General features: G+C 53.6%; 1 protein-coding gene across 1 annotated transcript; it reads left to right on the top strand.

Annotated features, from left to right (window-relative positions):
* Positions 1-3,562: 3,562 nt before the first annotated feature.
* LOC144738708 (cerebellar degeneration-related protein 2-like) lies at positions 3,563-11,766 on the top strand (the record flags this gene model as incomplete). Its single annotated transcript, XM_078621700.1, is given in 5 exon segments — positions 3,563-3,855; positions 4,719-4,844; positions 4,846-4,868; positions 7,105-7,272; positions 8,017-11,766. Coding segments are annotated over 5 exon segments (1,526 nt in total), but the record flags the coding sequence as incomplete, so codon positions are not given.
* Between the last annotated feature and the right edge of the window lie 254 nt (positions 11,767-12,020).

Here is a 12,020-nt window from a genome sequence, read left to right as displayed (position 1 = left end):
ACACTCACACTGCCTGCTGCACTCACACACACTCACACACACTCACACTGCCTGCTGCACTCACACACACTCACACTGCCTGCTGCACTCACACTCACACACACTCACACTGACACACACACTGACACACACACTGACACACACACTGACACGCACACTGACACGCACATCACCGATTGGGAGTTGTGGGGGTGGAGTGTCCGATGGTACAAAATACCCAGGCAGGTGTTTAGTTTTGGTGGGGCTGATGGCAAGGCCCCACCTCTTAGTGGCACGCTCCAGTCTCAGCAGCAGCGTCTCCAACTCCTCTTCTGAATGAGCAGCTATTACCAAATCATCGGCATACATAACGTGGTTGACCAATAGGGAGCCATCCCTTGATCGCACCCGGGCGTCGATCAGCCTCCCATTATAGCTACCTAATGGAGATTCCCCCGGTATAGCTATTAAAGGCTTCACGAACTACGTGGTCAAAATAGATGTTAAATAATTTGGGAGCCAGAGGACATCCCTGTCTCACCCCAAGGTGTACAGGGAAAGGCTCTGACTCCTGGCCACGTAGTTTAACCCGGGCCCGCTCACCATCAGGAAGGTCCTTAATGATCGTGAGCAGAGGGTCAGGGACTCCGAAAGCACGAAGAACAACCCAGAGCTCAGGCCTACTGATGAGGTCTTGACCAGGTCAATAAAGCAGAGATGTAGGTCTTGTTGAAATTCCCTACACCTCTACTGTAGCAGACGGACAGAAAATATGGCATCTGTGCAGGACCGCCCTTTCCTGAAACCGCATTGGGGCTCCGCAAGCCTCTCCTCAGCGTGCCTAGCAAGGCGATGTTGAATAATCCTTGCCAGGACCTTTCCCGGCACACTGAGGAGTGAGATGCCCCTGTAGTTGTTACAGTCTGTGCGGTCCCCCTTCTTAAAGAGGGTGACCATAAGGGCATCCTTCCAATCCTGCGGAACCCGTCCAGCGGTCCAGACTTGTTATGATGTCATATTGGGCAGTCTGTGCACAAACGCCCTCCCTCAGTATTTCGCTTGGGAGATCATCTCTGTCCGGTGCCTTTCCTGGTCTCAGACTCTGGATCGCCTTCAGTACTTCCTCAACAGATGGAACCTCAGCCAGCCACTCACAGGGGGTGACCTATTCCAATATTTGAGGCACTGCAGCCTGAGCAGGGTTATCCCCACTTTGCCCCATGATGTTTTCTTGGCTGAGGGATTTTCCCTCCCTCAGGACCTCACAGAAATGCTCAGCAAATCTGCAAACCTGTTCCTGGGGGTCGGAGATTGGATCACCGTTTTTCCCCCTAATGATGATAATAGGTGTGGCGCTGCAGGTTACTTTTTTGATGGAGTTAAATAGTGATTTGTGATCGCGGGCCACTGAGGCAGACTCCATGTCCTCAGCAACCTGCGACCACCACCCATCCTTGCAGCGCCTTACGGCTCTCCGAACCTCTGAGCGAAGGCTGTGGTAAGCCTCCTCATTCTCTGACGTGGGATGCTGTAGCCGATGAGAGTGGGCCTGTCGCTTTTTCTCAACTATCCTGAACACCTCCTCTGTCAGCCAGGGTCTCTGGGGAGGTCTGGACCGCGTACCCAAAGCATCCATTGCAGCTGCATGAGTCACAGTCCTAAACCTCGCCCATTTACCCTCGACATCAGGAGTGGGGGACGATGCCAACCCCAGCCGCAAGCGATGATGAAATTCTCACTTGCAACTTTCATCAGCTAACTGAGGCCAGGCCACTTTAGGTTGGAATGGGGTCCTGGGTGTACACCCACCACCGAAGTGGAAGAATGGCAGGCGCATCTTACAGATGACTAGTCGATGGTCAGAGGGCAGATCAGCTCCACGGTAAGTCCTGGTGTCAAGGACATGGGCTCGCATCCGCTAGTCCGTCACTATGTAGTCCAGCAGATGTTCTTGCTTGTACCCGGCATGCAGCCATGATGTTGTGTGGATGCGCCGATGCCGGAACAGCGTGTTGGTAATTACAAGCCCATGGGCTGCACAAAGATCTAGCAGCCTCCTACCGTTGTTATTGAGCTGATCTGGCCCATGCCTTCCAATCACTCCAGACCAGGTGCTAGCATCATGACCAACTCGGGCATTGAAGTCACCCAACAAGATGACTCTGTCCCGAGTGGCCACTTTAGCCAGCACCTGTGACAGGAGGTCATAGAAGGCATCTGACTCATCGTCTTTGCCTGCATCCCTCCACGGATGTTCATCTTCGGTGGGGGCATAAGTAACCACGACCACCACTCCTCGCCTCCGGTTGATGGGAAGGCGAGCCCAAAGTATCCTGGGGCTTACAGCTTCCCACACCTCACGCTCCCACGCCCCCTTCATTCTTTTGTTCAGAAGAAGAGCCACACCCTGTTGTTTGGCAGTCTCCTGCCCCGAGTGGAGGACTGTCCACCCCTCATGGTGGTAGGAGCCAGAACCGGTCCATCGGACCTCCTGAATGCCACAGAGATCCAGGCGGGTACCGGTCCAGCTTCCGACAAAGGAGTGGCAGCCTCTCCTCCGCAGTGAGCGTTCGAACATTCCACGTGGCCATTCGTAATGGCTTTTCGTTGTTTCTGGAGGAGCCCCGAGGGTGAAGATTCAATCTCCTGGCTAAGCCAAATGGGGTTTGGCCAGGAGACGTCATAGACGCCTGTCCCCCCGGGGCCTCCGGCACAAGCTTATAAGTTACATATTTATTTTTAAGTCGTAGTTTCGTGGTAATGAATTGAAGGTGGTGGGGTTACCAGCCCCTCGCACCCGTCCAGAGCCCCCGCTTAGCCACTGTGGTGGTCACAGACGCCATGAGGGGAGAGGCCAATGGGCATTGGCCCTCCACCCCACAGCACTGTCCACGACAGTGTTCCCCGTCCAGCACCGCGAGGAGGTAGGGGGTTTAGTAATAGGTTTTTACCCTTTCAACTGGTACAAAAGCTGATACCTTTATACAAGGCATCATGTTTGCAATAACCACAACACAAGCAGTCAAAATGCATACAAAAAGAAACAACTCTGATAATGATATGCACTGTCCTTAAAGTTGATTGCATTTTGACTGCTTGTGTTGTGGTTATTGCAAACATGATGCCTTGTATAAAGGTGTCAGTTGTGTACCAGTTTAAAGGGTAAAAACCTACTACTATATTTTGCCACTGGTAAAGGAGGTCTCATAGTGAGGTAGGGGGTTCATCTTCTTGTTTTTTTCGGTAAAGTCACGTAGAATGGAAATAATAAAATAAAACATTATAAATTAATTCTCACGACGTTTCGGCCACAACGCAAGCAGCCGTCCTCAGGTGAAGAACAGGTCTGTCGGGGAGGACGGCTGCTTGCGTTGTGGCCGAAACGTCGTGAGAATTATTTTATTATGTTTTATTTTATTACTTCCCTTCTACGTGACTTTACCGAAAGAACCAAGAAGATGAATCCCTGCAGTCACGAAAGCTTTAAAATTATTTTATTGGTTTATTTTTATTATTTTATTATTTCCCTTCTACGTGACTTTACCGAAAGAACCAAGAAGATGAATCCCTTCAGTCACCAAAGCTTTAAATCGGGACGACGATTGCTCGCGTTCGCGATCGAAACGTCGCGATCTGTTATTTTTCTACCGACGAAAGAACCGCGGAGCGCGCGTGCGAACCGTCTGCACGTGCGCGAGCGCGTCGAACTTCTTTCGCGCCGTACGTAGCGGCCAATGGTTGTCGCTGCCGCCCCTCCACGCAGACTTGCAGCTGGCGGCCGAGCTGGGGAAGACGCTGCTGGAGCGGAACACGGAGCTGGAGGAGACGCTGCAGCAGCTGTACGCAGCAAACCAGGAGCAGGCGCAGGAACTCGAGGTAGGGCACGCGCACCGTGGACTCACGGACTCGCGGACTGGTCACGGACTCACGGAGTCACGGAGTCACGGAGTCACGGGCTCACAGACTCACAGGCTCACGGAGTCACGGACTCACGGACTCTCAGACTCCTCACGGACTCACAAACTCACAGGCTCACGGAGTCACGGAGTCACAGACTCACGGAGTCACAGACTGCTCACGGACTCACAGGCTCACGGAGTCACGGACTCACGGACTCACAGGCTCACGGACTCACAGGCTCACGGAGTCACAGACTGCTCACGGACTCACAGGCTCACGGAGTCACGGACTCACGGACTCACAGGCTCACGGACTCACAGGCTCACGGAGTCACAGACTGCTCATGGACTCACAGGCTCACGGAGTCACGGACTCACGGACTCACGGACTCACAGGCTCACGGACTCACAGGCTCACGGACTCACGGACTCACGGACTCACAGGCTCACGGACTCACAGGCTCACGGACTCACAGGCTCACGGACTCACAGACTCACGGAGTCACGGACTCCTCACAGACTCACAGGCTCACAGGCTCACGGACTCACGGAGTCACAGACTCACGGAGTCACGGACTCACGTAGTCACGGACTCGAAGGCTCACGGACTCGCAGGCTCACGGAGTCACGGACTCACAGGCTCACGGACTCGAGGACTTTAATTTAAGACCAAAACAGGAGAAGGATTTCTCCACAAATCTGTCTGTGTCGCCTGATGAAGATGGTTGTAATTTCTGGCGAAAACGTCCGTGTCCCCCCCCACCCCCCTCCCCCCTCCCCCACCCCCCTCCCCCCTCCCCCCACCCCCTCCCCCCTCCCCTCCCCCCTCCCCCGTCCCAGTACCAGAGTCGGCAGGCGGAGCTGCTGCGCCAGGTGAACGAGCAGCACGCGCGCATGTACGAGCAGCTGGACAACGCGTCACGTGACCTCGAGACGGACAACCAGCGGCTGGTGCTCGAGAACAAGGGCCGGTCAGCACCGCGTGGAGAGGTGCTGGGGTGGGGGGAGGGGGGTGGGGGGGGAGGGGGGGGGGTGGGGGAGGGGGGGGTGGGGGGAGGGGTGGGGGGGAGGGGTGGGGTAGGGGGAGTGGGGGGAGGGGGGGTGGGGGGAGGGGTGGGGGGGAGGGGTGGGGGTGGGGGGGGAGTGGGGTGGGGGGGGGAGGGGTGGGGGGGAGGGGTGGTGGGGTCGTGGTGGGGGGGGAGGGGTGGTGGTGGGGGGGAGGGGGGGGAGGGGTGGGGGGGAGGGGTCGTGGTGGGGGGGAGGGGTGGTGGGTGGGTGGGGGGGTGCTTAATAGGTGCTCGCTAACAACGCTCGTTCGTTTGGACGTGCGTTGATTCGTTCATGCGTCTGAACACAACTCCTGTTTCTGTCGGCAGAAAGGGGTAAAAGCTGTTTTTACTGGTAGGAACCTCCTGGTTACACCAGCCCACAGGGGATTATTGTGTCCGTCCGTCGTGAAGGGCGGGGCTGGGTGGGGAGGGGAGGGGAGGGTGGGGAGGAGCTGGATGGGGAGGGTGGGGGGTGAGAGGGGTGGGGCTGGGTGGGGAGGGGCTGGGTGGGGAGGGTGGGGAGGGTGGGGCTGGGTGGGGGGTGGGAGGGGTGGGGCTGGGTGGGGAGGGGCTGGTCACCCCGTGGTGCCCTTATAAAACTCAACGTTTAACCTACTCACGCCGGCTTGTGCCCGCCCTCACAGTCGGCCATATTTGCGGAATACACCACGCCGCCGTTGACCCTGGCCATTGACCGAGCAACCCAACGTTCCTACCAGCTCCCTCCGCAGGACAATGTGTTATTTTTCATGATACTGTGATACTGCCATGAGAAAGGGTCCCACGATATCGTCCCTCGTCACCACCACCATGGTTGTAGCTGCTCAACGCGAGCTGTGAATGCTCTGCTACGAGTAGCATTGCTCTTGTCCTGTTCGCCTGTTGGCGCTGTTCTCTGGTCTGACGCTGGTGGGGAGAGAGGGTGATGAACAAGGCTGCTGTGTCTCTGGTGTAGGACAGTCAGTGTCAAAGACGATGCAAGTCGATTATTACACTGGTCAACAACAACAAAAATTAACCCGTAAAAAAAAGTTTTTCACTATAAATCCTTTATATGCGTGGCGGCTAGAGTCCTCTCGTCCTCTGGCTTGAGATGGCTGCCACCTATGGGTCAGATGATTGCCTGCCACCATTAAGCAATTGGTAATTAAATAGAATTTTTTTTGTTTCTAAAAAGTGTAACATTTTGGAAAAACATTTTCACGAAAATAAAATTGTCACGCACAACGAGTCTGTGTGCAAAATGTCAGCTCGATTGGATCACGGAGAGTGGGTTAAAAAACGACCGAAAGATTTGCACGGTCCTAAGCGCGCAAGCAAGCAAGCGAACATAAAATATAAAGGATTTAAAAACATTTTTTTCTGGCCTGGACTTTTGCAGCTGTTCTAGACTAATTTCAAGGTGCTGATTCCAAATCTGATCTCAGATTTGCTCCATCACATCTCATTGTTATGCTATCGGCATACCCCATTTTCATTGATTTTACCCGAAAGTAACTCTGTCACTTATGATTGCAAGTTGTTGCGAGTCAGTGACTGCTTTCGTGTTAAAATACGGTGCTGTGTTTTTAGGATAGTGTGTTTATAATAATATCATTTTATGTAGATATCCACATTCATTTAATATTTTTCTTCGGCAGTTTTTATTGAAAATGCAATATTTGACATCTCAAAAACCTGATGCCACATTTCGAATCGGCACCCCAAAAATTACCTTAAAACCGTTGGAATACCTCATGCCAGAAAAGTGTGTTGACCAGTGTCATCAGTGCCACGTGGTTGTGTGCATGTTCTTCACAAGCAGCGTGTGTGGTCGATGCTGAGCTTGATTACTTGCGAAAGGCATCGTCTGTTTGCGTGTAGTCACTTGAAGATGTTTCTTGTTCATGTTTTTAAATCCTTTATATTAAGTTCACTTGCTTGCTTGCTTACACTTTTTAGGAAAAAATAAATTATATTTAATTACCAATTGCTTAATGGTGGCAGGCAATCATCTGACCCATAGGTGGCAGCCATCTCAAGCCAGAGGACGAGAGGACTCTAGCCGCTTCAAGAATCCCAACCGACCGAGATCCAAACGACCAAAAATAAATATCATTACACACGACCTCCTGTGTACCCGGAGAGGACAGACAAACACCCACGCTCCCACGCCCATCGCTGCCCTGTGCCATCAGGCTCACGGCTACCGTCCAGGACCTCCAGGACCAGGTGGAGCAGCTGCAGCAGCAGCGGCTGGAGGAGCTGTCGGTGGCGCGGGGAAGGAGGGCCCACCCGGCCAAGGTGCACCCCCGTGACCCGCGGGACCTCACGTCGACCCCCAGGGGGTCATGCTCGCCACGCAGGTGAGCCGCGTGCTTGTGGGTGGGGGGGGGGCGGTTGTGGGGGGGGGTAGCGACGGGACCGACGGGACCGACGGGACCCCCCCCACAATCTCCCTCTGCTTGTGACGTGTCACGTGACTTGGCGGGAGTGGCGCAGCGTGTGATTGGCCGAGGGTCGTGGTGTAAGGAAAGACGTGGGGGGCGGGGGGCGACTACAATTTCTACCCCCCCCCCACCTCCACCTATGGGGCAGTTGCACCGCCTGCGCACTCGGAAGTGACGCAAACTCACCCAGAATGCACTGCGCACCACGCGTCACACCAAAGGGAGACGTTGAGCACTTGGTGAGGGCTCTTCTGGCTGAACGTGAGTAATATATAATCGTAATAGCAACTCGTTCCTAGGCTGACATACTCCTCTGTTTAGAACTGCTGTTGGTGTTTGTTGTCCTTCCCCCGCACCTCCGATTGGCGTGGTGGGTGACGTACGGTGCGAGAGAAGTTCCACACCCACCCATACAGCAACAACAACAACAATAATGCGTCTTCTTGGTTCTTTCGGTAAAGTCACGTAGAAGGGAAGTAATAAAATAATTTTAAAAAATTTGTTTTTATTATTTTATTACTTCCCTTCTACGTGACTTTACCGAAAGAACCAAGAAGATGAATCCCTGCAGTCACGAAAGAAGCTTTAAATCGAAAAATAATGCGTCTCGCATATCGTCGACGGTTCCCGGTTTAACCGACGTGCGCCGTTCGTTCGCAGGAGCGCGTCGTGCGGGGCGCTACCGGACCGCTCCGTGTCGCCTCGGCACCACCGCCACCACGACCACCACCACCACCTCCTACCGTCACCGTCACCGCCACCGCCGCGACCCCGAGACTTGGCCTCCGAGCTGGCCCTCGAGCGCCGCCGTCGCCTCGCGGCCGAGGCGACGCTCGAGTCGGCGGCCCACGACCGCGGCGCGGCCCTCGCGGCGCTCGCCGACGAGCTGGCGGCCGCCCGCGACGGCGCCGCCGCGCTCGAGGCCGAGCTGCGGGAGCTGCGGGGGAGGGCCTCCTCCTCCTTCTCCGGCGACCGGAGCGACGGCGCCGCCGCCGCCTCCGGCGGGGGGAGGAGGAGGAGGCGGCCCTCGCCGACGCGCGACTCCGACCTCCTGGTCGCGGCCGCCAAGCACGTGCCCGAAAGCGACGACGGCGACGACGGCGGCGTCCGGCGTGGGGCCGCGTCGACGCCGGGCGGAACCGGCGACGGCGGGGGGGACGCGTCGCCGGGGCTGGGCGTGCGGAAGAGCAGCAGCGAGACGGCGCTCGACGCCATCGGAGGGGACGGCGGGCGCACGCCGAGGGGCGGCCTGGGCTTGGGCCTGGGCGGCATGAGCATCCTGAGCGAGGTGGACGAGCGCTACCACGCGCTGCTGGAGCGACACGACGAGCTGCTCGCGCGCCACCGGCGCCCCAGCTTCGTCGCCGCGCTCAGGGCGGGGCGCAGCGCCAACGCCGCCGTGCAGACGTCGGCGGAGGGTGACGGTGGTGGTGACGGTGGCGGTGACGGCGGTGGCGGCGGAGGCGTCAAACTCCAGCGCCGGCTGAGCCAGCACCAGCCGGAGTACAAGGCGCTGTTCGAAGAGATTTTCTTGCGCATTCAAAGGAGCCGAGCCGCGGACGACACGGACACCTGACACGGAGAAGGGAATTCCCGTAATGTCGGTTTTTTGTTGGGTTAGAATCGCGAAAATATATAAATGTGTCGTTAAGCCCACCGCCACCCGACACAGACAACTAGTAAGGTTTGTCACTTGAAAAGAAAGTGGCCAATTCGTTAGTAGTGTAATAAAGGTCGTTGAGGCGACTTCTGGAATCCGTCTTTTATTCAACTTGTATTACAGCTTTTCCTTCACGCTGCTGAAAGGCAGCGTGAGAGGGACAGATAGACAGAGAGACACACACTGCCACGTGGCAGCCTGGACCACGTGGCAGCCTGGACCACGTGGCAACCCGGAGCCCCGCTCCCGCGTGGCCCCCTTCCTCTGTTCGTTCCCGTTCTGACCACGTGTCGTTCGTCTCCACCCCTATTTAATACCCGGGTCACGTGGTACGTTTCCACCAATCCTGTTTAGCCTCCATGGAATATTCCAGGCTCCCTTGCCAGCTCCCGGGACCATGCCCCTGACTCATCTCCCCATTGGCTGTGGCCAAAGCCAGCAGAACCAATCCTTACAGCTGTCACCTTTCCATCACGTCAGGGCTACGCCCCTAGGCTTCCCCCCCATTGGCTATAGACCAGGACTGGCAGAGCCAATCATCGTGACGAGTTGTGATACGTCATTGAGCCGGATATATCCTCACATTACACTAGTACAGCACACCAGTTGTGTGTGGGAGAACAAAGCTTAGTACTAATTGGCTGTGCCAGGTGGTGGCGGGTTTAACGACACATTTATAAACCCTTTGGTTTTTTCGGTAAAGTCACGTAGGTAAAAAAATTAACAAATGAAAACAATTAAATTAAATCACGACGTTTCGGGCGCAACACAAGCGTCCGTCTTAGTTGTTTTCATTTATTTATTTTCTACCCACGTGACTTTACCGGAAAAAACAAAGAGTATGAATCCTTGCAGTCACGAAAACTTCAAATCTAGACACATTGAAATATTTACATTATTCTAACCCAAAAAACAACTGTATCATGGCTGATATTGGTCGCGAAAGCCTCCTCCTACATCTTAAAGGGAATTCCCGTGCGCTGTTTTGATCGACGTTTTCCAACCAAGGGTTGAAAGCGTTCACGCATTACGTATCTGGACGTCTGTCTCTGTGTCTGTCTGTCCGTCTGTCTCTGTGTCTGCCCGTCTGTCTCTCTTTAACGTGACGACACAATTTCTCTCGCAAAGAAGATCAAAACAACTTTCCAACCAAGGGTTGAAAGCGTTCATGCATTAGGTGTCTGTCCGTCTGTCTCTGTGTCTGTCTGCCCGTCTGTCTCTCTGTAACGTGACGACACAATTTCTCTCGCAAAGAAGATCAAAACAACTTTCCAACCAAGGGTTGAAAGCGTTCACGCATTAGGTGTCTGTCCGTCTGTCTCTGTGTCTGTCTGCCCGTCTGTCTCTCTGTAACGTGACGACACAATTTCTCTCGCAAAGAGGATCAAAACAACTTTCCAATCAAGGTTGCAAAATGTGAACGCATGAGCTCCGTCCGTCTATCCGTCTGTAACTTGGGGTCACGAAAACTCTCTCAGAGATGATCCAATACGAACGGAACCTTTTGAGCGCAAGGTTGCGTTGCCGTTCGTCACTGAACCGAGTGATTGATGAAACATGCGGGACACGAGCCCACAGCAAACTGAGGGCGCCACCGGCCGACACGGCCAATCAGTAGTGAGGGTTGTCACGTAAACAGAAGGTGGCCAGTTCGTCACTAGTACAGCAACCCCGGTGTGTTGGAGAGCAAAGGCGAAAACGTTGATCTGTTTTGTAACATTAATCCAATGTTGTGGCTTTGCTCTCCAACACACAACCGGTGATGCTGTACTAGTATACTGAACTATACACTACACTATACACTACACTATACACTACACTATACACTCCACACTACACTATACACTACACTATACACTACACTATACACTACACTACACACTACACTACACACTACACTACACTATACACTACACTATACACTACACACTACACTACACTATACACTACACTATACACTACACACTACACTACACACTACACTATACACTACACTATACACAACACACTACACTACACTATACACTACACTATACACTACACTATACACTCCACACTACACTATACACTACACTATACACTACACTATACACTACACTACACACTACACTACACTATACACTAGTGCTGTACTAGTATACACTATACACTACACTACTATACACTACACTACTATACACTACACTATATAATACACTATACACTACTATACACTACATTATACACTACTATACACTACACTATACACTACACTATACACTACATACTAGTGCTGTACTAGTACACTACACTATACACTACACTACACACTAGTGCTGTACTAGTAACGAATTGGCCACGTTCTGTTTACGTGACAACCCTTACTAGTTGGCTGTGTCGGATGGTGGCGGGTTTAACGACACATTTATACATTCACGCGATCAAACCCGCGAAACCCTCTTGTGGACCTATTCTTATTTTTTGCGGAGTTCAGCACTAAGCGGCTGTGCCTTCGAGAGCAAAACCCACGACAACATTTAACGAGAGCGAGTAGCCGGGAGATTAAATCGATTGTGTCGGTGGGGTCGAGAAACATCCCAGGGAAGGGGTCATGAGTGGAAGGCCGGTCCCCTCCCGTAACATTCTAAGAGAAAAAAAATTCGTAACATTTTTTTAAAATAACAACAATAAAAGTCCGGTGTATTTTTTCCGGCAAATATCAAAGAAATCCCATTTTTCTGAAATACATTTTTTTAAATAAAAAAAATACAATTTGGGGGGGGGGGGGGGGGGGTGGGGTTGGGTAGTGGGGTCTGGAGGCAATCGGCAGAGGTCGCAACCGGGTACCCTATACCCGTACCCTACCCGATACCCGGCTACCCGTACCCGGCCAGGTACAGGTACCCGTTTGCGACCCTGGTGCGGCCGGGTACGGGTACGGGTAGGCCGTGAGTCACTGGTGAGTCACCGTTTGTCACTCATTTCCCAACGTCTTGTCTCTTCTCACATTTAAAGTTCCTAGAAT

Source organism: Lampetra planeri, unplaced genomic scaffold, assembly GCF_965212315.1.
Source record: "Lampetra planeri unplaced genomic scaffold, kcLamPlan1.2.h2 scaffold_1134, whole genome shotgun sequence".
NCBI classification, from domain to species: domain Eukaryota; kingdom Metazoa; phylum Chordata; class Hyperoartia; order Petromyzontiformes; family Petromyzontidae; genus Lampetra; species Lampetra planeri.
This window is presented reverse-complemented; position numbering and strand designations above follow the sequence as displayed.